The sequence below is a fragment of the Rhamphochromis longiceps genome, linkage group LG11 (assembly GCF_057381845.1).
Source record: "Rhamphochromis longiceps isolate RC_006_pf linkage group LG11, R_longiceps_female_GT1.1, whole genome shotgun sequence".
Classification (NCBI taxonomy): domain Eukaryota; kingdom Metazoa; phylum Chordata; class Actinopteri; order Cichliformes; family Cichlidae; genus Rhamphochromis; species Rhamphochromis longiceps.
In genome coordinates, this window is record NC_140567.1 from 30,557,431 (window position 1) to 30,584,879 (window position 27,449).

The 27,449-nt window shown below is 38.7% G+C and overlaps 1 protein-coding gene across 1 annotated transcript in view; it reads left to right on the forward strand.

Moving 5' to 3' along the window:
• The first annotated feature begins 4,050 nt into the window (after positions 1–4,050).
• Positions 4,051–27,449, forward strand: part of LOC146659523 (neural-cadherin) — a 139,923-nt gene continuing 116,524 nt past the window's right edge. The window contains exon 1 of the mRNA XM_085423617.1: positions 4,051–5,579. Coding sequence (XP_085279743.1) covers positions 4,616–5,579 — 964 coding nt within the window. The 5' untranslated portion in view covers positions 4,051–4,615. The remainder of the gene's footprint in view (positions 5,580–27,449) is intronic.

Below are 27,449 nucleotides of genomic sequence, written 5' to 3' on the forward strand. Positions count from 1 at the left end.
AAAGGCATTTCTGGTAGTTTTTATGCCAACCTGATAATAATGAATTACAGTAGCTCAAGTAATAGATGTAGTAATAAATGGATGGACTTTCAGCATCACTCTGAGATAGGATTTTTCTAATTTTGACAATATCATGCAGATGAAAGAATGTGTGCTGTTAAAGGACATATGCTAGTCAAAACTGACTCCAAGATTACTCGCAGGGTTACTGGAGGCCAAGATGATGCCTTCAAGAGTAAAAGTAAGTCAATGTCATTTGTAAAACGTGAATACTTTTTTGGACAGTGGGATATTTTTTTTCTGAGAGATTTGAAGTTTAGACAGTAGGGATATTACTGAAAACTGAAGCGTGTGTACAAATTGAAGAACTTTGTAAAATATGTGCAAATGATATTAAGATAATATAATAATCTTTACATTTTTGAGATTTAGGACATCTTGTTTTCGAGGAGATGTTTGAAGAAAACTTCAACTTGTTTGAAGGTTTTAAAATAAAGTTTGTGGTTTGTCCTTTGTCCATGATGGTTGAGATCATTAGCCGTCACACCTCTTCTGCTTTACTGCAACAGAAGTCTCTTCAAAAAGCAAGCCAGCACTGCTTGTCATTCTCTAAAGCTGGGCTGGTTTGGAAGACTGAAATATTTTAGGGGGATTTGGCACCAACCTCCTTCAATCCAATCAACTATGACTAATGTTAACACAGGTGTAAGAAGGATTTACCTGCTCAGCCACGTTCCATCCGTCATTTAGAAACTCAACATGTTGCTGTGATATTTTATCCACCAACTGAAGACACAGCACGGGAACATCAACAGTGGAGCTGCATGCCTATTTCCAAGCTTTTAGCCTCTCTGTTTGAGCCACTCATACAATTTTTTTTGTTGTTGTTCTCTGTGAGCATTATATCTGATTTGTGCAGTGAAGTTTTGACTTTTTTTTTGTAACTCAAATTAGGTTCCTCTTTTTGGTTGTTTCCTGATAGAGGGCTTGAAGAAGCATGACCGATTGACTTGAATGTGCAGCCATCGTGTCGCCTTAGTGCATGCGAGTCTGCACAGGCAAATCAGCACGAATAAACTGAGACCTGAAGCAGTGGCTCACTGCTACATGAGCTTCAGAGAACTTAAGCTAAATTGCAAACACAAGAATGTCAAGCTGATCACAAATTCTGCTTGTGATTGCTTAAAAAAGGGGAAAAAAATGCTGCTTTGTTTCAGGCTGGAATACATGCAGACTGAACTGACCGTACGCTTCAGTCTGCACTCTGATATATGAGACCAGATGTCTTAATGTGCCCTTGTTTTCCGCAGGAAAATACTACACTACATTCAGATTTTTAAACTTCCACAGTGCTCAGTCTTCTCCTTCTGTTGTTACCACAGACAGGTTTCAACTACCATCCATTCATTCATGAAGGTCCCGCGAAGATGCCATTTTCTAGACTTCAAGGACTAATAAGAAATAGTTTTCAGTGGAGATTTCAAGAGGAATTAAAATTCAAGAAAAAAATGGGACTTTACCCAAGAAAGTACTATTTTAACATATGAAAATGAAGTAAGCCACAATACACATTATTGTGGTTCTGTTCAAAGTTAGTTCTTTAGTAATGCCAATGGTATTTTCTTTGAGATTCTCGTACCAGAACAGAACCACAGACTTCTGGTTTCACTTCAATTTCAGTTGTCACAACGCAGGACAACTTCATACCGCACCGAACTCTGTTCTTGAACACAGATGGGAGCATTTTTTTGGGTTTTTTGGGCTCACATATTAAATTGATTTCCTTCATTCTGCATGTCATTTCACTTCACATCATTTCACTTGCTTCCTCTCGCCCTCCAGTCTGTGATCAAAGGCTTGAGAAAGTTTTCATTTTGCTTTTATGAATGATAATAAAATGAACACAAGCACACAAGTTCTCATTTTTGCAAACTTCAGAGGGATTTCCTGCATGAGGCAAACACGCACGTGGCTGATTTAATCTCTAACAGAGGGGAAAATGTGTGTGAAGAACTAGATTGTTTGTCACTTGAAATCTTTGAACCACTGATAAATTACACTGCTACGGGCCGCTGCCATTACTGCAGACAGGAAACAGCAAACGACATGCAGACTAAGGGTTTTCAAGCCAGTTATTGGCACAGTTTGATCTGATAAACAGGACACACAGGAAATGAACGGGGGGGGGGGGGGGGGGAGTAAATTGTCAAAACAGAGTTTTGTTATGTGAATGTTAAAGATCCGCGAACGATAGTTGATTTTCATGTGTGACGGTGTGTTATATCATGTTGGATAAAATATGACTGTACACAGTAAAGATTGTACAGCAGCAAGTTTACATTTAGACCTTTTTTTGGAAGCTTACCAACTTACAAGTCTTCTGATTGTGATAGGACTTGTTGAGTTTAATCAAACTGAAGACAGTAAATGTAACAAAGATCTTTGTTTGTTGCATTTGGTTAAGAGTCAACACTTTAAAATGCTGCAACTTGAAAAATAATTTCAATATTGTGTAAGAATATTATGTTAGGCACTGTAATACATGTTCAGTGGAACATCTGTAGTGCATGTATTCCAAAGAGACACGCTGACTAACCTGCAGTTTATATAATGGAATTTTTAGCTAATGTTAGTGTTTGCTCATTTCCAAACCTCTTGACTGGAAATACCAAACCAGGAGACCAACAGGCTTATTTTCTTGTTTTGTAATACGGACATGATAAATGAGTCCATACCATTTTTACCAAAATATTAATACATTACTAGTTATAGTATGGCTTTGGTTGACTTGTAGGAATCACGAGAAAACAGTATAGTAATATTAGTAGTTTCAGTAAATGCCTCAAAATCTCATTTTGACGTTCAGGTGACAGCGCTCTCTAGTGGATGTGAACATTATGAGATTGATTGTTTATTTTCTTAACCAATTGTCAGGGCAAGGGGTTGGAGCCTATTCCAGCTAACACTGGAGTGCAGTGTAAGGTTGTTATAATCCTGAATTACCTGTTAACTTAAAACCTATGTCTTTGGACTTTCATAGGAAAAACATGCATACTCCACACAGAAAACTCAAGCTAGCAAGCCTGTTTGAGCCAGGAATCCTGTTGCTGTGTGGCAACAGTGTTAACCACTGCACTGCCAAGCAGTTTGGCAATGACATTAACAAATTACTACATTTAGTGACACTACAGCAACGTCACAATAGGAGGGATGTTGGGGTTAATGAATGGCTGTTAACACAGGAATTTACTCTTCCTTTTCAAATTGATAATCACTTGTGGTTTTTAGCTATGACCTTTTTATAACCTTACCACATGCTATTACTGTAAAGATGACTGTAATGGTTGCATGAAATTAAAGTTCTCATTTCAAGCCAAACCATAATCTTTCCTAATCACATTCAACTTGTTGTTAGTTGTTGCTTTTTTCTGCTTAACACAAATCCAAACCAATAGAATTACCATATGAATCAAAGGATTAATTATGTTTCAACAGTGATTATTGACAGTTTAAACCAGAGGCTTATGTATCTCATGCTGCAGTATGTTCATAAAGGTCACAACAGATTGGAGGATTTCTTTTGTCTTATAGTGGGAATAAAATTATGTTCTGATAACGATGTGGGGTTACTCCTCAGTTATTGTGCAACTTGATGTAGCAAATGGTTAAGTTAACTTGAGATCTTTTTAATACTTTTTGACGTGTTTCATTTATGAGAAACAAAGCAAACCAACAAATAAAAGTTATTTTAGTTCATTTGGAGAAAAGACTATCCCTTTTTTATAATGGCCTGCTGAACCTGCATCAGCGTGTGTTGTGTAAATCTGGTAGAGATTATCGGGGTCCTCAGTTTTGATTGAAAATCGTCTCAAATTTGCCATGGCCGTGATGAGAAAGGTTTAACGTTACCCACAAACCCCACCTCCCTGTTGGTCCCTTTCTCTCTGCTCTCTTTCCCCATCCGCTGACTCAGCCTGTCAGTGGGTGGGTCTTTCATCCTGTCACTCAGTGCTGCTCCTGCTTCGTGATTAGTTTCTCTCTTCCACGCTGGTAGGCGGTGCCATCAGATCCACATGGAGGCAGTTGGGTATCTCTGTGCCCGTTAGTCTATTCCATCCTCCAGTGGCGACGCTCCAGACACGCTGGACCAACTTGGAAATACTGCAGCTGGACTAAGAAAAATATGCTCTGAAGACTTGCTTATTTTAATAATACTTTTATTGCTTAATCCATATTTTTTCAATAGCAGTGGGGAAGAAGACCTATCTTATTTGCGCGTAAAAGTCTCTTGTCATTTCATTCTTAATTAACTGGAGAGGAGAGCGCTGAACGATAGTGTTACTGATGTTTTCCTTGCATTTTAGATGGACTTTGAGCTCTTCTTAGCAATCACATTTACCTGTGACAATTTAACTGATTTACAAGTTAAACTGGCATAATTTATGGGAATATTTAGATTATTGGATTTTTTTTTCCTTGGGGAACTTTGCGCTTTCCTGGAGATAACTATTCTTTTTTATGCGTAAAATCTTTTTGTTTGGGTCATTTTAAGAAACAGAGACCCGTTAGCGAACACTTTGCTATCTTGTGCAAGTGAAACGGGTTTGATGGAAACATGACCAAAGCCGTAACTGGGCCGGTTATCCTGCACACCCTATGCCTGCTCCCGGTCCTGCTGCTTCACGTCTCACCGGTGTGTCTGTCTGCGCAGCACGGACATCCAGCGCGCTACTTCGGCCAGATAGCGGAGAACTCTCCAGCTGGGACGCCAGTGGAAGGGGTGGTAATTTCTGTCACAGCTGCAAACTGCCCCGGTGCGAACCTCACTGCCAGTTTGAAGGGAGATTACGCGTCAGATTTCAGACTTGTTCACTACCGCGGGCATCGGGTCCATCGAGCGCAATTATGTTTGGTCTCCGCAAAAGCACTGGACCGGGAGTTTATAGCTATGTACGAACTGATGGTGGAGCTGCCAACTCGGTGTATGAGGAGACGAGCCATCGTCCAGATTGAGGTGTCCGACAAGAACGACAACATCCCTCTGTTTACCAGCGGGAACAAGACGATTGAAGTAGATGAATTAACGCCGCCCGGAACCGAGCTGGCTCGCTTTGACGCAAAGGACGGTGACGCGGAGAGCAATGGACATGTCACTTTTTACGCATCACCGGACTTGTACCTGCTCCACGTGGATCCACAAAACGGACAAGTGAGCCTAGCAGGATCTCTCGCTGGATTCAGCCAGGTGACTTTGCGCATTTACGTGAAGGACGGAGGAGATTTAGCACTGATAGGTGAGCCGGTGTTCTTGCGCATCAACGTCCGCCGGTCCAACAGAGCGCGACGGATGCCGCGGGCTCTGTCCGAGGAGCTGACCTACACAGTTACCGTTCCGGACCACGTCAGAGTTGGCGACCTAGTGTTCACAGTTCCTGACCAGAGGTTCGATCAACGGTGGTTTGAAGTGATATCCGAAGCCGACTCACCAGTCCAGATCGAGCGGGATTCGGGGCGTTTGTACCTGGCGCGCAGTCTGCGAGAGCCCGCCGAGGTGGTTGTGAAGATTCAGAGCCTCCGAGGTAAGAAAATTCTGGTTTTCTTTTCGTGCGTAAAAGCGCAAAGAAAGCCAGACTTACCTGAAGATTGTCATGCTGGCTTAGGAGGCTGGTGTCTACCTTTGGATGTTGAAGTAGACGTGGTACTCAAAGTGTATTTTATTGAGTCTTAGCCACATATCTCTTTTTTAAAATTTAAAAGTAGGGCCAGGAGTCAGCAAGGTAAAACCAAAGTTAGTAATCGTAATGTGGAGGAACATTACCTTTTCAGTACCTTTTCTAACAGTTTCAGCAATAATTTCTCCCTAAAATTATTGCTGAATCTTCCTTTCAGAATTGAGTGGTGCTCATTCATTTAGAGAAGTTTGCGCGCGTGCTTTTGTATGTTTTGGCTTTTTTCCATCTGAGTTTAAATCGACCTCAACGGTCACTTTCCACTCTTTCATTCATTCCTTACAACACTCCACACGGCACTGCCAAGTGTGTGTTTCTTGTGTGTGCGTGTGAAAGTCTGTGCGAGTAAAATACACAGAGTGAGATTACTGTTGCCAGTAATTTGTTAAAGGACAAACAGAACTGAGAGCGAGGTGAGGCAGAGTATATACAAGTCAACACACTTCACACAGAGATTTTACTTTTAAAATACAGTTACCACACACACACACACACACACACACACACACACACACACACACACACACACACACACACACACACACACACACACACACACACACACACACATACATCCACGTGTTGATAGTTCTCCAAAAGGAAAAAAACTGGACTGCAGCTTATTATTTAAATGGCAAACAGCACTTGTACAGAATTTGTTTTGCTTACCAGCCTTTTTAACAGCACCTTTATTAGTTAGGATTCACAAGGGTTACACAGTCTGAACATAAAATATTCATATATCCATGATTTCCAAAAGACTAATCCAATCTGCCATTTCTGTGGTGAAGGTTGGATTGTGATATGTAGCAATAACGACCTGGTTAAAGGACGGCTTTTCAAACCATATTCACATGGTCGTATGTGTGCCACTCTTTCATCATACATTGCCATGGTTAAAAAAAGATTTAGATATAAGCTTAGAGGCAAAAACTTGTTTAAAATAAGCTATGCCTTGCATGGTTTTGTCTCTTTTCCTGCAATTACAGGTGAGCTTACAAGCTTATTTCGGTTGTAGCACTCTTTAGGTCAAATCTGCCTCTAGGTTTTACACAATTATGTGTTTTCACGCCCAAGTGCACTGTGTTAAAATTTACGTAAAACAAATTTTGTCTTTATAAGTATTGCCATAGTTTGAGTAATAACTCAGGAAATTACAGAAAGATCAAAGACCTATTTAAAGGAGTTTAACAAACTACAAAAAAGAAAGACATTTATTCTACTTTACCATCAGCGATGAATATCAGCATTTAAAAAGAACATGTTTTCTACCTAAAGACCAGTTCTTACTTAGGAGTCTTCAAAAATCTGAAGCAAGCAAAGTCAAAACTTGGACAAATGAAAGCTGTATAGCCTAAGAAATTCTACTTAGGCTTTAGGTGAAATATGGATGTATTAACCCTTAACAAAACTCACCCAATCCCAGCAATCTGTCAGTCACAATCTCCCCACCCCCAAAGAGGCAAAATTCTCACATCTGGTGCTACACTCACTTAAAACCAAGAAATATTTAAAAATAGTATTAAATCTGCTGGTTAACATATTATGAGTCTGAAATGTGTTAGTGTCTTGCAGCTCTGATGTGTTTGACAGGATGAAATGACATCCAGATGCCAATGTGCTCATCCTACTTTGCAAAGTCAATGTTTAATCAAAAGACTAAACTCTTCACATCTGGATGGTGGTGGTTGTTCTGGCAATTCGGTGTCCTGGTCAGATCTGGTTAATCAGTTGATACAAACTGCATCTCCGATGTTTATTTGTAGAAATTAGTTGTGTTTGCTCACCTGGAGATCTCCCAGGTCTGAACACACAAGTCAAAACAGATCCAGAACCTCAGACAGGAAGCAGTGTTTGTGTTAAAGCAGACTGCCGAGCTCAGATTGGCTCTGGTTTGTGACTGCAGAGAAAGAGTGTGTGATTTGGTCGACACGGCATTGAGCGTGTTATAAACTGGCCGGCTGATTGAGGCGAACTGTCTTTCATCGGCTGTGGTTGCGATTTTGATCTGTGGGAATAAGGTCTGGGCAACAGCAGCGGTCTGGTGGAGGCAGTGCATTCGTCTTTGATTGGTCAGCTGGCTAAGCAGATGCTGTTTGTGTTTAAATAGTTTGCAGTTGGAAGTTCCTGACTAATGCTGGTCAAACAGGGAACATAAGTTTAACCTCTGGATCTGCAGATGAGTCAGTTCAGTTCAGTTCAGTTCATTTTTATTTCAAACATTTCAAACATGTGCCTTCACAATCATTACAAAATATCATTCCATTATTTGTTTGAAAAGGAGTAGGCTGAAGTATTTACTTATTTGTCCCTACCCCCTCAAGTTTTACCTCTCATTCATTTAATTTTTTTTTGTCTTAAATTAAACAAACAACATATGAAACATATGAAACATATGAAGTAAAACAAAACATAACATACATAAATCAAAACAAGAAATTAGCAAGCCCCACCACAGTATAGTTTCTTTCATATGAAAAATACAGAATGTGTATATTTGCAGATACACAAGTTATGGAAAAACAACAAACCAAAACAAAACAAAAAAACAACCAAAAAAGAACCGCAACACCATTACCAGCAACATTACCATCCTGGGTTAACCCCGTTTTCTTCATTCTTATACTTATTTAAAATTAGGTTTTTATATTTTACTTTAAACTGTTTTATGTTTTGACTGTCTTTTATTTCTTCTGTTAGACTGTTCCATAATTTAACTCCTGCAATTGAGATTGACATAGTTCTTAAAGTTGTTCTAGCACTTTGTATTTTTAAATTCCATTTCCCTCTTAAGTTATACCCACCTTCTCTTTCTATGAACAATTTACAGATTTCTTTGGGAAGCAATTTATTTCTGACTTTATACATTATTTGCGCTGTTTTAAGCTTCACCAAGTCTTGGAATTTAATAGCTTGCATTTTGACAAAGAGTGCATTTGTATGGTCCCTGTACCCTACATTATTTATTAATCTAATGGCCCTTTTCTGTATTATAGTTATTGTTTGTGTGTTACTTTTGTATGTGTTTCCCCAGACCTCTACACAGTAGCTCATATATGGCAGTAGTAAAGCACAGTATAAAATGTGCAGTGCTTTCTGATCCAACATATGCTTTGCTTTTCCCAGGACGGCAATGCCCCGTGCCAATTTCCCCCGAACATAAGTAATGTGTGGCTTCCAACAGAGCTTGTGGTCAATGATCACCCCAAGAAATTTTATTTCATTTACTCTTTCTAAATATACATTGTCAACACATATTTCTACTTCGATGTTTTTCTTTTGGTTTCCAAACAACATAAACTTGGTTTTATCGAGATTCAATGATAATTTATTTATATCAAACCACTTCTTTAATATCGTTAATTCCTGTGTGATCATTTCCAAAACCTGTGGCAACTCCACACCTGAACACAGTATATTTGTGTCATCTGCAAATATTACAAACTTTAAAATCTCCGATACTCTGCAGATATCATTTAAGTACATAATAAACATTTTTGGACCCAGTACTGAACCTTGAGGTACTCCACAAGCTATATCCATCAAATTAGATTTATATTCATTTATTTGTACATATTGTTGCCTATTCCCTACATAGCTTTTTAACCATTCCAAAACCACTTCTTTTTCCCTGAAATCATCAAGTTTACATCTAAATTATTCATTAAAAAAAAAAAAATCTAACAATGATTCATCAATCAATAGTATTTTTTTAGTTGAATGGATCAGTTACTTTTAGTCAGGCAGGATTTCTGACTAAAATGTGTAACAAGGACCTGAAAAATTAGCTTGCTTTAGTTCAGAAACTCAGAGAAAATCAAGTTCTGAATTTGCAGATTGTAAAAAAAAAAAAAGACATAAGATGTGAATCACAATTCTTGCAGTCCGACGTTCTCCTCACTGCCTGTATATAATAAATTACAGACAGATGTCAAGGTGTATGTTCCCCCCCACCACCACCACCACCACCACATGCACACGCACAAACACAGACACGGACTGGTCTCTCTTACTCCTTGGCAGGATGTCCATCACTGCAGATAGCAGTGACTCTACTGACTCTGCTTTATCCTTGACTGTTTATAAATCTAAACACATGATAACAGCTGTCTTTGTTTCCTTACATGTGTCGTGGCCATGACTTTAGTAACTGAACAAATTTCCTCTACGTAGGCAAAAAAGAGAGCAACGGAGTAAATAATTTTGTGGTGAGGTAAAAGCTGGTAAATCTAGCAATTTTTAGCCAACAGTCTTTTATGTAACACATCTTTAGGTCTAAACAACAGAACAGATCCAATGCCTATGACTTCCACTTGTGACACTTGTACATAAATAATGTCTTCAATGTGAGCATTTGCAGATTTAAAGATAAGACAAAAGCAATACTGATGATTTTTAAATATTTATTGTTTTCGGTGATTGTTTAGTTAAGGTTTAAGCACAGGTTAGGTTTGGGCCTCGAAAACAATCTGTTCTTCTGTTTATTTTCTGAACTCCACTGAAAAGACCACAAGAACCTAGCCATAAAAATCAGTCATTCTAACCCCCTCCATAGCCAGTATACCCAATATTGTCATGTTTTGGTGAAGTTGTTTTGAGTTTTTGTAGATTATTGCTATCAGGAATTGACTAGGACACAAAAATATCCCAGATGTTTGATCAAAGGTTGTTTTAGTAGAGGAAAATACAAGCTCTACAGGTCTATGTCATGTTATGTCAGCTGGATTCAGCTGGCATGTTTTCAAAGAATTTTGTATCACTCTGTAGCATTCTACACTTTTATTGAAAATCCTGCCTTTGAGGTCTTTTTTACACTTTCACTTTCATATCAATGCTTTACACGACACATACTGCAAGGTCTTATGTTTAAACTTAATAAAGATAAAGGTATGTCAGTAAAACTACTTGTCATTATTAAGAGAAAGAGCCCATATAGATGCTGTGAGGCAACTTGACAGGTTAAACCACAATAAATAGCGATAGCATGCACGTGGTGTGTGTAGTGTGTAGTTGTCTGCCTCTTATAACTCCAGTGATTTTCCTGCAGCTTGAAATCTTATGTGATCTTGTCAATTTCATGAGTCCAGCAACTAACCACTCTTACTAGATTGTATCATGTCATCTCAACAAGAACAAATTAAGTTGTTGAATTTCATACAAATCCTACATGATTTGGTTACGTTCAAGATAGAAACATGACATTCTTGTGTTCAAATTACAAGGTAGACTTTTAATGTAACAACCACCCAATTTACTTTTTTTGGTATACCGAAAAAAGTAGAGGCGGCTGCTCGACTTGACTGAGATGGATGCCTTCCCGTGCAGTGTCGCAAGATTTAACATTGCTATATTATTGACTTACTTCACTAGAACATGATATGAACAATTTAATCTACCCATGCATATCATGTAGTTTCTACACTAAATAGTTACACTTAACTTTAAAGCATGAGGCAATTGTGTTAAATACACGCAAGATGCTTACATAAATCCAAGAGATGGCCAATCCCTTTTTTTCAGTGTAGCGGCAACAATAACAGTCGCCTCAAGGTGACCCAACAATAATACAACCCTACAATCAAACAAGCCTATATGAGCAAGCAGTTGGCAGTGGTGGAAAGGAAAAACTCCCTTTTAACAAGAAGGAATTTTCAATAGAACCAGACTCAGGCTCAATTTTCCTTTTTAAATTTTCCAAGCAGCATTCTTTAAGAATACCCCACTTATTGGAATTTATTATTGGTTATTCAATAAGAATACTGGGGGCTGAATTCAGACGTCATAAAATGTTGTCAAATCTTGGAAAAACAAGCATACTTAAGCACGAAACAGTGAACATGTGAAGTAATCAAATGTGAACGCAGCAAGAAAACCAACTGAAATTAGCGACTATGACTCAGACAAACTTCCCAGAGTGCATAGCCTCTATTTTTTAACTGTCTCATTAACTGTAATAAATGTGTTTATTTGCATATTTAAATGAGAAAATCTCTCCTGTTGGCTGCAATTAATGCAGCTGCCTTCACACCGACGGGCCTGTTCCCTCATTAAGCTGCAGCTCTACTGTTGTTAACTGTTATTAAATGTTTTAGCCAAAGTGTGTTTGTGTCACACACACATACACACATACACACATACACAGATACACATTGTTTCTCAAACATGGTCCTGGTCTGTCAGGATTTTCTACAGATTTTCTGTGCTTGGCAGCCCTGAGGTAACAAACGTACACACACTCATACACACCTATACACACACAACTCACACACACACACACTCATTTTTTCCCCCTTCTGTTTATTCTATTGTCTTTATTTCTGGATTTAGCCCGAGGCCGGAAGCAACCTGCCACAGCGCCACATGTTTGTGTGAATGTGTGTTTTGTAAGACGCCAAACACTATGGGACTGTGTGTCCTCGAGGCTGCTTAGCATCAGAGTGATTGTGTGTTTGTCAGTGCCACATACATTGATCACAGTAGTCTCGATATCTGTGTGTATTTGTTGGTATTTTAGTGTGTGTGTGTGTGTGTGTGTGTGTGTGTGTGTGTGTGTGTGTGTGTGTCTGTGTCTAAAGTGCTGGAGGATAAATTACTGTGACCACATGCTGAAGCTCCCCAGAATGACCTTTTTAAAAGGCAACAAAGCAGCAACACACATAAATAATGGACTGGATTCACCATATTGAACATTTTTACAGTTTGTAATTGCACAAATACTGAAGCTTTATGCATTCAGATATTTGAATATAGATTATTGATTCCAAAATCCATCCGTTTTTAGCTCAAACGTGTTATATTCAGTTTTACTTTTGGGATGAATTTTGCCAATATAACAATGATGCTAATGTAAGTTTTAGTACGTGCAATTGTTTTCAGAATGCTTGAAGCTAAAATGGTTCCTTAATTCTTAGCATTCATTAGCTTCAGTCCGGTCAGCATTCTAGCTGTATGAAAACAAGAATATAACCTACTTTTAAGGCTATAAATCATCATCATAATATATCATGGCTGTAATAAAACTTGGAATCTCAGTGGATAACTACATGGACCAGAGACAGTTTTTTCTTTTCCGTTCCTCTTTGTCTGTCCCCATTCCACTTTTCCATCACTCTTCCTCCCCATTGTTTCTGTTTCTCTGTGTTGTCCTAATAGCTTATTGACAGCCAATCAGCTGTACCCTTGGGCAAGACTGCTCACCAATCACCAAGTAGGACAAGGTCATTTAATCTTGACTGGACCAATAAATACACACCCAGTGCAGCAATGTGGAATAAATGCATATACAGTATGGAACTTTATTTATTTATTTTATTACATAAAGTTCTTCAAACTGTTTTGTTGTTTCAGAGACATTTTGATGGTTGTAATTTAGAGCAAATTCTGTCAATATACATTTTAGAAAGTTCTGTGCTAACCTGGGGGTCAGTAAAGTAAACCCAGTGCAGAAGTACCTTAAAGTGCAATACCACTGAAGGCTGCTAGTGTATGATTTCAAAGCGTCACTGGCTCCAAAAGCGTCGACTTCGCTTACAGCACACCGAATCAATATTTTCCACACGTCATTATGATGTCATTAGCTAAAATGAATGCTTCCTACCAGTGTCCTGGTGCCCTCAGGAAAATAATTCTGTCAATAAGTAGATATTCGGCTTCAATGTACCATCCAGCAACATGTCAGAGGGTTCGTTTGACTGAGAATTCAACTCAAAAACTCTGAGATTGCCAGCCTGCTGCTTGACAACCAAGACGGCTGTGTTTTTACAAATTAGTTTTCACTGTCAGCTTCTCTCAGAACTGAACAAAATGGATCAACTAGCAAACATTTGGAAGCTTTTTTTCATTGTATGTGACACTGAACTGAATATAAATAATAATTACATATTTTCCTTATAAAGCATTCAGATTCTGATTCTCAGTATCTTTCAAACTAAGTAAGACAACTTATCAGTAGGGATATGGAGCATTTCATAATGTAGTGCAGTCCCACTACATATGTAAACCACCCCAGGAAATCCTCACATACACATTTGTCATACCTCTATTGCCCAGACTAGATTTGCTGTTAGATTTAGTGCATATCCACTGTATCAAAGCACAGTACATACTAATGTATGTTCTCTGTCCAATAAACACTCACACACACACACATACACCAATAGAGCCAAGTTTCAGATCTTGAGAAACTTTCATCTGGGTTAATTAATAACATAGTTCAGAGGACAGACACACATACACACACACAAGCTGCAGGCTTGATCACCACTTTGCTCCACTCAGGGTACCACAGGAGACGTGTATGTGTGCATATGACATTCTGAGGACCACACACACACACACACACACACACGCACACACACACACACACAGACACACACACTCATGCTATCCCTCTCTTTTTTGCTGTTATCTACTCAACTCTCCTTTGCCATTCTACAGCTCTTTCTTTGACCTTTAACATTTCTGCTGCTGACCCATCATGCATAACCTCATTTGAAAACCTTTTGGAAACAGTTGGGTTCAGAGTTAAAGAGAATGTATGTAGCAGGAAAAAGGTGACCTCCTTTGCCCATCCAGCAATGTACTAAGTGTATGACACAGTAATTTTTCATCAAAAAAAGGATGCAAATGCATATAAAACAGGGTCTGGGATGAAAACCGGAGAAAACAGTTTCCTACCCCACCCCAAAATATGTCTTGCATAACTGGTACTTCATATTTTGTGTTTTCTGTCCAGTACATAAAACAACCTACCAGCGGGGCCCAAAAGATGAATCCTTCTGTCAACATGAGTGTAAGATTTGTAGTTCAAAGTATGGCATCTTGACAAAACTAAAATATTTGGAGAAATATTTACCCCTGAGAAAATTCTTAAGCATTAGTTCTTCGGAAATTAAAGCTCTTGTACCTCAGTTTGAATAAATAGGGCTGGTAGGGAAGCTTGATGTTTGTAAGTGCTGGTCGACAGATGTTTTTTCTAAGAAAATAAGACCATAACACTCAGTAATAACGACAAGACTTGTTCAGATGAAGCTTCGGCGTGTGAGCAGGGATTATATAACAGAAGTGAACAGAGACGTCTTTTCTCCCCGGTTTAGTCGAGCTGCTCTTCTCGCCGTCCTGCACCGACACACAGTGATAATACAAACTGACTTCCTCCTCCCCTCTGTCTCCATCTCTTGCCCTGCTGAGGGATGGAGGGATGAATGAAGGGATAGAGAGGAGTAATCTGCAGTCAGACTCACACTTCCCCTTCAGTAACTGAACGGCAGTGTTTACTTCGGAAAACATCAAAAAACAACACCCTGTCTGTGAACCTACACACACACAAACTAAAACACACATGCAAACAACTGGACAGTGACCTCAGCTGTGTGTATATGTTGGTAGCATGTATATGTTGCACATCTGTCTTCTCCATGTTAGCTTACTCTCCCAATGCAAACTCAGGCACACACACATACGCACACCCTCGGGGTTGTTACACATCATTGTTTGTTCATGTGTGTGCGCTGACGTGTCCCTGCTAATTGCCTCTCATCACTTTCGGCTGATGCTGTTCTCTTACAGCTCAGGAGGGAAACAGACGGGGGGATTGATAATGAGATGGATGGCGCTGCTAGTGTGGCTGAAAATTCATAGGGTATAAATTAACAGAATCCGACAGCTACCGAGCAAGTTGATAATCAGCCTGAATCCTGACGTATCTGTTTCAACTTAAGACCATGTTACCTGATGAATGACCTATCATGCAAAATCAATTAGAAAGTGAAACTATGCAATGACTATTAAGAACAGAAGTCACTGTGTGTTGGTAGATGGATCTGTGGCATCTGTGTATGCTTTGAGTTAAAGGTACACTCAGCGAGTTTTTTGTTTGTTTGTTAATTTAATAGAAAAAAAATAATGTGTTCATAAATGTACACTGTTTAGTGTGTAATTACATCTTTCAACAAACTGATACTTCCTCATAAGCTTAGAATTAACGTCTTAAAAATACACAGGAACGAGTGATGGTCTGTGGAAGCTGCCATCTTGACTACAAGTGGCTACAGTGCTATTTAGCCTAATTGCATTTAATGCATGTGGCTAGAGATTGGTCACATATTTAGAATGCCAAAGGTAATGGGACAGATAACTTTTCATTTGTGTGCAGTGTCTGCATTTTCAGACTTAAGATATTTTCATAGTTCATATGTATGTTTTATTATCTGAGAAAGAGTCCCCTTTACCAATTAAGTAAAAACATGAAGAAAAGAGACTATGTGACTGGCATCTGAAAAAAATGTCATCCTTTTCCTCCTCACAATAAGCCTGAAGTCCAGGCTCTAAATGACAACAACAACAGGTGGTTATAAACTTGATGATGTTGGCTCCCATTAAGGCTGCACCAGTTTTTCTTTTAATAGAACTTACCTATCATCAACCATATGTCAAAGAAGCATTGTTTCCTCCTCTATCTGCATAAGTAAACTGAAAGCGATATCTACAAAGTAGCAGGATGAGAGAAGTCACTCAGCATGGAAGTGGTGAGAGAAACTTTTTAGAGTGATGAACTGTAGACTTCAATGATGTGTCAGTTTTATCCAGCAGCAGTTTATGACCTTCACTGATCCCCGCAGCATGAAGAATCACGTTTAAAACCTTAGCGTCTCCAGAGTCCTGGTCTGTCCATCAATCTTCAGCATGACACTCCTCCTCCTCGCTTTGTCCTCCTCATCTTCGTCTCCCTCGGGTTCTTATTCCTCTCACCCCTCATGGTTGACCCCAGGGGAGATGGTTTCTCTGTCCGCTTTTTGGCTCACTCTTCCTCCGCTTCAAGTCAAGGTCGCTGTGCTGATTAAAAAGTATACTCTCCACTCAGCGCCTTATCAGGACTGAACTCGTCTCTTTAGGGGATCGGGGCAGAAGACAGAAAGGAAATGGTAAGGCCTGTTCTCACCACTACTACTGTCATTTCTCTGGGCAACAGAATTTTTTTACACATTGCATGGAGCTCTTGGATCTGAAATGTACTCTTTATATAGTATAGTATTATCTACTGTAGATACATATACCGGTATGCCTAGCTATCTTTCAAGAGGAATGTTTGTTGCTCTCTCTGTAGCCATTGTAATTACTCACAGAGAAAATTACTTTGTCAGTAAGATAGAGTTATTTTGTAAGTGAGGCATATGGAATTTGTCCATGTTAGTAATTTTAAATATGTGAACATAAAATCAAGAAATTATGCCCTCAAATGTAAAGACCACACTCTTTAGAGGATAAAAAAAAAACTGCCATGGAAAAAGATCTTTTTCAAACAACCAAACAAATAGTTCCTCTGGAGGAGCAGCAGCAGCAGCAGCAGTTCAACTAGTGTGCTTTAGGAAGAAGAAGGGCTTTCATTATGGCTTCATCTGCACACACGAACACACACACGCACACACATCTTGCTTACTTGCTGCTTATCACCTCTCGCTAAGCCACGGGAGTGAAGATATTGGGGACATTCAACATTTTCAGGAGGCAGTTTCGTTTCCAGCAGTAAAAGCAGGATTTTTCCGCAGGTCTAAGCAAGAATTGCAGTGAACTTCCTGTCACCCCCACCCTCCCTTCACCCTTTACATCTACTGTTTGAGAAGCTTCTCCCCTCATTATTGTACTGTTAATAAAAATGTGTAGCAAATACGGTCATGGATTTACACACGCAGGAGGTATTATTACATCTGTAGTTTAGACATTTAGCTCACACTTTGCACCTGGAGGTAAAACAAGTGGCAGCATCCAACTAAACCTCTCTGTCCAAGCAATATGGGTTTGTGACTTTACAGAATATATTTTTACCAAAACATTTTTGTGACACAGATTTAAGTCTTGATTGGATTTTCTTTTGTTTTGTTTTGTTTTTACCAAACTTTGGAGTTGTAGTTAACTTCTCCACTAAAAAACACTTCATGAACAGGATTGTACTTTTGAATTTCTATCAGTAGAATCAGGTTGTGTAACATATAGAGAATAGTATAAAGACTATAGTAAACAATATAGTAAAAACAATAATAAATAAATAGCCAAACGTCAAGTTTGGTTGCGTTTACTTTTAATCTTGTTATCTCAAGCGGTGATTCAGAATACGATGCAGTTCAGCAGTTCCAGTGTCTGAATTTTCACTGATGGTGAAGAAGACAAAGAAACTACTATTTTTCTTAAAATAAGGCAGATTGGCAGAAAGTAACTAATAAGCTGGTCTGTTTATAAATAAGAGCGCAAATGTTTAATCCCCATTACTTTTACAGTGAAAATGATACACCATCATTAAGCTCAGATGGACCTTTAAACATCATGGGGAGCCGCAATAACATTTTGGCCTTCATAGTGCTCACAGCAGAAGGTGTTTTCCACAATGTTCATATCATATATCCTCTGATGTACCAGTCTGACCAGTCCATCTGCCACACACACACACACACGCACACATTCAATGCCAGCTGTCACACAGCAGTCCCATGGCACCTGACCCACATGGCCACATATTTATACACACACATAAACATGCTGCAAATTAACGTAAAAGAAATCACTTGCACTGACACATCCATTAAGTTTGTGTGGTGATAAAGTCAAGGCGTCCATGCCTCATGTCCATTAAGTTTGTACAAAAGACTTCTAAATTTCACTAATATGTTATTATTAATGAAATTCTTCACTGATAATAAGACTATTAAGAATTTCACTAATGGGTTAGTAAACAATTCCTCCAGTTGCTGCATCATCACCCCAACAAAATTGCAAATAGCAGTTCAGTTTTCTATGAGCTGTGTCCGAGACAGAGTTGATACATCAACTTGTATTTTTTGAGTGTTAAGTGGGAAGCCAAATGTACAAAATATATTTAGGAAAAAAGATTAAATTGAAGATTAAATTGATCTGCACCAGGAATCTTCATCATAGCAACATTGTTAAAAAAAAATCCCAATACTAAACTGTCCCACTTTAACCCTTCCCTCCTTCCTATGTCCACAGTCTAAACATCAAAGTGGTCCTCACAGAGTTACAAGTAGAAGGCACACGCATACATGTGTGACCTACTGGCCTGACAAATGAAGCTCCACTAATTAAAAACACTCTCAAAGTTAGATGTAGCATGGCAATCAACCTGAGCAGCACGCACACAAACATACACTACAGGAACAATAGAGGGCTAAACTTTATACGGTTGTCACATGCCGCTTCAGGGATGACAACATGAGTCTAGATGTCCATCGCCTCACACACATACATACCCACACACACACACAGACACACATACCTCTTCAGTGCAGGGTTAGTAATCCAATATGAAGCAGGTTAGGGTTTGAAACACCTCGGCCTCAAATCAGCTCTGACAGGACGGCCGCCACTCGCTCCCTCACAACCCGAGGGGTCCGCCACAGTGTGTGTGTGAGTGTGTCAACGTGTCAACCAGTCCGGCCACCACGGCCTGGTAACACCTAGCTGAGCCGTGTTTGTGTTTTATCTTTTCATGCACGTTTTCTGTGCTCAGTGACCCTGTTCTTGTGACTCTGTTAGATCTTATTGTGTTTTATGTGTGCTTATTTCTATTTATGTGTGTGCATATATATGAATTTTATTTATTGATTTTTTTTGATAATGTGCTATGTTTTGAACAGTAGCTATTTGGCTGAAATATCATCATCATTATTATTATTATTATTATTATTATTATTATTATTATTATTATTATTCAGTTGTTGCTTATCATTAGTACTAAAATACTATTTGGGTAAGGAATTCTGAATAATAACTAAATTTTCTTAAATTTTATCAAATGTAACTGAAAGTTGAAGGGATGCATTTGGTAGATGCTGCAGAAGAATATTAAATAGCAAAGTGCATGCATTTATAGCTATTTGTTTCTATGGCGTGAACTTTTAAATAACATTTATATCTGTTGCCATGTTGACACTTCCGTCAACATCTTAATTAGTGGTAACATATATTAACACTTTTTTGAGGACAGGCTTCTTGAATTATCTGTTTTCTACAATTAACTGTACAGAAAGCCATCGTTCGTTATTTCATTTTATTTCAGTTATTTATAGGGATTGAATCACTTTTTAAGCCAGCTAGTGGCCATATAAGGAACTGCCACTTCTGTCACCTCAGCATTAGCTTTGTTTGTAAAACCCTTATCTTGTCTTTTGCCAATATCTTATACTAACCCTTATAAATGTGCAATCATTTCTTCTGATGTTAATGGATATATTCATTTTAGCTTTTAAATTCCACAGAAAGTCTTGATATTATACTGGACTTGATAATGCTGCAACTTTTGATATATAAAAAGCAGATGGCACGGTGGTTAGCACTGTTGCCGCACAGCAAGAAGGTTCAATTCCACCATTCCACCGGGGTCTTTCTGTGTGGAGTTTGCATGTTGGCCTGGGTTCCCTCTTGGTACTCCTGCTTCTTCCCACCATCCAAAGATATGCTGTGGTGATAGGTTAAATGATTGATCTAGTACATGTGAATGTGATGGCGAGTGGTTGTCTGTCTCTGTGTGTTACACTGGCGACCTGTCCAGGCTGTACCCCGCCTATCACCCTATGTCAGCTGGGATAGGCTCCAGTGCCCCCCGTGACCCTGAAAAGGTTAAGCAGAAGTGGATGGATAAAAAGCAGAGGTTTCAAAACTCTAGTATTAATAATAGAAACGTCATTGGACTTAATTACCCCTTATTGATCAACACAGTTTACCGCATTGCTGTTCTAATTTCCCTCAAAACTTTATGTAAAACACAAGCAGGTTAAAAATAACACACTTTAATTGCATTTATAAAGTAATTAACTTCAAGTTCATTTTCTTCTGCATAGGTATAATTGATGTGTGCGTACTTTCAGTTTACACATAAATATAGGCACCCAAAGAGATAATAAAATATATTAAGAGACAGGGAGGACATTTCCGAAACAGAAATGTAGAAACACAACATTCATGCATGCGCTCACATTCCGATGCACACTCCCCGCTGAACACTGGTGTGCTGAAGGTGTGAGGACATTTCTATCTACACGCCTGCTGACTTATTGATGCCACTTGTCAAATATAAATGCATCACTGTGATCCAGCAGAGCCATAGAGAGACAGAGAAGAAGAAACATTTTACAAAACAGAAGAAGAGAGGATGTTTCTCTGTTAGTTTTCCCCTCCGGAGCTTGTTGGTTTTTCTGTCTGATGTTTAGGGAGTTGGAGGATGAAGATGAGGAGGAGGAGGAAGAGGAGGAGGTGGATTTCAAAGTGGCTTCCAGGCTGGAGAGTGTTTTACTGAAGATATGCAGCGGCCATTTTGTTGTCTTCTTTGCTGAGTTTTTTAGCCCTTCGGGGCAGCGATGGTGAACCAGTTCGTCACACACACGCTCTGGTTGTAGAGTGTGGTGTAAAACAGGAAGAGTTTGTTTCATGAGTGTTGTTCAAATTTTAAACTATGCATATTTTTATGCTTTAATATTGATTAGCAAGCACAGAGTGAGCTGGTATGATTTGTTTTGAGAAATCTGAAATGTAACGTGTCGCATATGTATGTAGAGTTTTTGATTGATTTGATAGTATGCAAATGAAATTGTACAGAAAAAAACAGAGAATCATGTGATTTGACATTTAGATTTCAGTCATGGCTGTCTTGTGTCAGCTTGCAGAGTTAAAACGAAACCAAATAAACTAAAAGATATCTTTTTCTGGATTTTTAAATGACATGGAATTTCCATTTTCCGTCACTGCAGTAAGAGTAACTTTGGTTTATAGTTAAATAAGCTTAAACATTGCAGCCTTTTGGTATGAGACCTTTAAAATACCCATGAGCCCTGGGGTCATGTTAAGAAGTCAGTCTGAGGTGTAAATCAGCGCTGTAGCAAATTCAGTGTGCCTCATTTTCAAAGCAAATACAAGTGCAGTGGTTTCATTTCATTATTAGTGGTAAATAAATAAATAAAAAAATAAATTTAAACCTGAGTAATTGGATACTTCAAGATGAAATAGAACCTCGTGGTCTGTTTGGCTCCATTCAGTTAATTTGTATGTGCCCAAGCTTGACTCTTAATTAAAGAAGCAGATATTTTCAAACACCTTGCTGTATTTAGCCATTAAAGTTTTATGTCAATCAAAGAGCTGCCAGTCAATTACATTATATCAGCAAGGAATGAACAGGATTTGCATAATGACAATTTACTGATCCCATGGTTTGACCTGAAAAGACACATTGATCAGTTATTCAGCAGAAAAGGATGCAGCTGTTCTCGTTACAGGGCAGGCAAAGAGATGGGCAGATACACAGAGAGATGCATATTATATGTAATCATAGCATCTGGTCATTAATCGGATGGTTAGTTTCTTATTGATTACTCCTATATTATTAGAGTTTACCTGTACCTCCGAAAGCAGGAGAGAACACAGAGCTGGTTAAAAACAGAGCTGTATGTGGCTGAGTGACTGAATGAGGTAAGCTCTTGAAGCCAAACTGTCCAAACATCATTCATTTTGCTAAATAGTCCAGACAAATACTTGGAAACTGTTCTTCTTGGCAGATTACGCAGTAACTCAGTGAATGATGACAAAAAGTAATTTAGCCTTTTTCAGAAGTTAATAAAATGATTCATTTTCTGATTTGATTTGTCAAACAGAAAGAAAAACCTTAAACAAGAGCTTCAAAATTGGTATTTTTAGATTGGTTTTTTTAATGCGTGTAGGTGACTTGTTCCTGTACACTTTGTTGGCAAACTTGCTCCCTCAAATTGCCCCCTGAGGGATAAATAAGGCATTCTGAATTGAATTTCACTGAATTTAATGTGTAGCTGGCCTCACACAGCTGAGTGTTCATGGAGTGGAGGTGTAGTTTGTTCTGCATGAGCAGGCTGCAGGTGTGTTGATGAGTTTTAGGAGCTAAAACAAACAGCCAGCGGCTCTGTCATCACTGCGATGCTGGAAACCCTGAACTTGCTTCACTTTGTTTAATGAGACGTGAAGAAACTTAGGTCTCTGCATTAAAGTGTGTTTCTTCGTGTGTCTGTGTGTCGGTGGGGGGCTGGGGGTTTGGGGGAAAGGGGGGTCTTATATTTTAACAGAAACAGTTCTGATGAAAGATGCCATGGTGGGGTCCTGTAGCTGAAACACCATCTCATCAGCCGCTGTTTATTATTCTGTAAGAAGCTTCATTAAACTTAACCCACGTGGTAATAGTTTTAAAAACAGAAAAAAAGAAAATGGAAACAAACAAGGTTAATAATAATGGAATAGCAAGGGATGTAAACATGCATTATGAAGTAGAAGGAATACAAAATTAATAGATAAAACGAAAAGAAGATGTAGGGTTTTTTTTACAATCACCTCTCTTTTGTTGTTCTGCTAAAAGTGCATAAAGCAGGTGAGTGAATTCCTGCGTGTCAGCTGCAATAAACGTCTCACTCTAGCAGCACCAGGGTGACGCAGCTCTGTCAACGCACCCGCTGGAGACTCCATTTCCCACAAAACACTGCTCAAAAGTGACTTCTCAGATAACATAGTAAGTGTCAGGAGTTTAAGATGTGATGACAGAGTAAGGGATATGATGGATTGGAGCATTTCATTGAGCTGACAGCAGCCATGTGGACATGTAAGAACAGGTCTATGTAGTGAAGGAGGCCCAATGACAAAGGCTGTCCTAAAATGACAGCTCTATTTAAGAATGAACATGTGCTTATACCTTATTATCAGTTTCTCTACAGGGAAGTTTTTGGCTTATTAAAGTTTGTTGTGTTTCTCTTTTGGAAACACAAAATAAAATGCTACAATTTACAGACAAGTAACAATTTTCCCTAGTGGCCATTTGTGTTACTGCAACACAATTTACACAGATTAGCCATACATGCGCAACGTCTGCAAAGTGAATCCAGCTTCTTTAACTTGAAAGTTTTCCTCCTTTTCCTCACCTAAAACATATGTTCATAATGGGATCATGATCATATATAACATATATGAAAAAGCCATTTTGTGAGTGCAAGTACATGGTAAAACTCACAAAGATGAATAGCACGATGAAAATGAAAAATAGGAAAAAATTTCAGTAATGATAAAAAAAAGAGATAAAATTATATAAGGAAAAATAAAAATTGAAAAGTGATAAAAAAAAATGTAACAATAGAAACAACAGTTGAAGTAAAAGAGCAGTAAGATAGCATTCACACTGGAATTGACAAAACCATGACACAAATAATGAAACTGAGCTTTTGAAAGTCATACCAAGATTTAGAGCTAAAAGGTGCAATCTGTGCTATCCATATTGGACATCTGTCCCTACCCTCTGATACCCAAATCCATCCTTTTATTACAATAGTAATTTTATGCTATTCTAAAAGACTGGTTATATTTAGAGAGAAAAATAATTTCCGTCTAGATATTTAATTCCAGATAAATATAAAGGGTCATATACAGAGTGTGAATTTGTGACTTTGTTCGTGAAACTGACAACTGGAACATCTGCAATCCACAGTTAAGTGGAGAAGAACACATTTAAACTTCCACTAACAGCAGAGATGTTTGGAGTTAGACGTCTGTTAAAGGACCTTTATATTTTATTAAGAAGTGTACATTTAGAGTTTAGTCTTCTTTGGAGCACCAAATGGTGACTGTATTCAAAATATGTCCACCTTAACTCTTTTTTCTTCTTCTTGTAAACATATCGAAATCCCACCAAGAGGATAACAGTGAACATTTGTCTCATCTAATGGAAAAAATGTGGTGTCCTGGTTTAAATACTTCACATGAATCACTCAAACAAGCACACACACACAAACAGACGCACACCTGACTCAGCGTGGTGTCTCACTGAGCCCAAAACAACCTTCACCAAGTAAAGCTGAACATACAGCCTGGAGCCAGACCTCCTTCACCTCCAATACCTCCTACAGGGCATTTCTTCTTCTTCAAAAACCTCTCCTCCAACCACTCTTTCTTCTCCCTCTTTTACTCTTCTCCCCATATCCATGATATGCTTATTCTTCTCTTCCTTTTCACCTCTTTTGCTCTCCTCACTGTCCTGATTTATCTCTCTTCATCTCCGGACCTTTTCTGCTCTCTCCCCTTTTCTCCCTTTCAGCTTTCCTTATACCCTCAATTGTTTTTTCCATCTTTCTTCTCATCTTTATTGCCCATCCCTTTATGCTAGTCATCTTCACTTTTTTGTTCTACATCCTGCCAGTCATTCTTTTTTCCCTCAGGCCTTCCTGTCTCCAAACTCTCCTTTCCTTTGTTCATATTATTCATCAGTTTATTTCTTACACCCTTTCTTATACCTCCTATACAGTTCTTTAATGCCTTTCACCCTTCCTATCTTTTATTGTCTTTTTCTTATCTTCTCTTTTGCTTCCTTTTCTATTCAACTTATTCTTTGATCTCTTTAGCTTCGTCTTGATCTTCTTCATTCCATTCTTAACTTCTCAACAACAAACAAAGTTTGTTTCAGTTCCACTACCTAACATTGGATTTAAAATTTTAAGGTCTTGCTTTTTGTCCTCAAAAGAAAATAGGGTCCCTGCAGTGTGACTGTGTACACAGATTTATGTCCACACAAAACAGTAATACAAGTACTCTCACACACACACTCTAGATTTCTGGAGGTCGCAGTAGCAGTGGCCTGAGGTCATACCTCAAAGAAGTGCAAGGTGGCTTTGATCAAGCAGTGTTTGTAAAGATGGGGATCATTTTCCTTCCTCACTGTTCTTTTTTTTAATTATTTTTCCATCCTCCCGCCATTTTTTCATTCTTTTGTCCTCATCTCTCTGGAGAAGCTTGCTTTAAATATTTGATCATTTATTATTCAATATGTTTACTGCTTCTTTCTGTAACTGCTGTCTCTGCCTTCTTTTTAATTTTAAGTGATTCCCTTTTTCTTATTCTTTCTCATCTGCATCTCCCTTCCTCTTCTTTCTTCTCTGCCCTCATTCTCTTTCTGTCTTTCTCCTGCCGTCGAATGCCTGGGGTGCATGTATCCTCAGACGTGTGAGGGCCAAAAGCCGGGTTGTGTGAGGCTACTGTGTATGTGTGTGTGTGTGTGTGTGTGCATGCCAGCTGGCCGTGTGTTCAGAGCTGGTGGAATGTTCTGGAGGGCTTCACAGCCTGCGACTGGGAGAGATAAGGCACCACACACACACACACACACACACACACACACACACACACACACACACACACACGTTTATACTCCTTTATGAGGTCCTTAGCCCCTAAACCTAACCTTACCCGCCAAAACTAAATGATAATTGTCTTTTCACTAACCCTACCTAAATATAAAAACTTTTTTTAACCATAAGGAAAAGATGGCTGTGGCAAGGTTAGCAAAGTGTGACATCACACAGTGGTTTATGTTAAAGCTAATTTGAAGTCAGCAGCTTATGGCTGGCACCATATTTTCTATTTGAAATCAGTCTTCCAAATAAGGAGTGTGGGGTGTTTCATGCATGAAACGTGCCTTGTTTGCTTGCGTTGCCCATAGTCAACACAAGCTTACTGGAAACACTGACTGGTGTACATTAGCTATTGTTTTTGCACAATTACAAATATTAAACCCTCTAAAATTAAGTAGCATGTTCCTTTGAAAATCTTGATAGTGAACCTCTTAACCACAAGCATAGTGGTTTGTCCTTAATCACATTTTTAAGGAGAAGCCAACATTTAACAATCCGTTATGACCAATTCTGTCTTGAGAGAAGGTGAAAGTTTTACTCAGAACAAGTAAACAAAGCTGAACTGAAGCCAGCATTTACCAGCTGTTGGCTGCATTGCAGCAGAAGTCCCTTCCATGCTGGCTTAAGCTTAAGACTCAATATCCTCTGATTGATTTCAACCATCAAATAGCCATAGGAGGGTCACTCCTATAATGAAGATGGGTGAAAATGCCCTCACTTTGTGAAAAAAAAAGACCACCTCAAATGAGTCCTCAGAAAGACCGGAGCAAAGATACACAAACATATGCAAACATCAAACAGATTATGCTGCCAGAGACAGTTCCAAGTGTGCAGCTGATCTCTTTGTGGCACATTTTTTCCTACATCATCATCAGTTCAGTAAATGCACTGAAAAAAAGCAACTCTTTTCTAAACTATTGTGGCGACAACAGAACAAAGGAGGAGTGAGGCAAAAAATGTGCGACATTATAAGCATAAACATTAAACACAAGTTCAGAGTTACATTTTATAACTGAGTCAGCCACTTTGTTCTGTTAGACTAAATTTATTTTGTCATCTTTGGCATGAGGCACAGTGCTGCCATTAAAACAAGTCAAACTCATCTTCAGCAGCCAATCCATCTAATAATACAATACTGTTAATTTGCTTATGGAGCAAAAGTGCTGGCTGAATTGTTGGGAAAAAGCCTGCATAATAGTATGAGAAGAATAAAGTGCACTGATGGTTACAATAACTGAATGGTAATGGCTGCTTTCCTAATGGTAAAATGTCCCAGAGGATGAACACTGATGATTTTTGACCATGTTTCCTCTAGCTGAGAAATGTTGAAATCCGGTGGGTGGCAGGTCATGAGATATTTTCAAATTATTATTTTGTCCTCAATATGACCTTCAATCACCTCCACCCCCAGGAACAAATGTCAGTTTCTTACACAAGGTATCTTACAATGTTATTGGCAGATCGCCACGAAATTCATTAAGCATGTTCATGTTTCCACATTTGCCAGTGATTTTAATGCCCCCGTGACCTT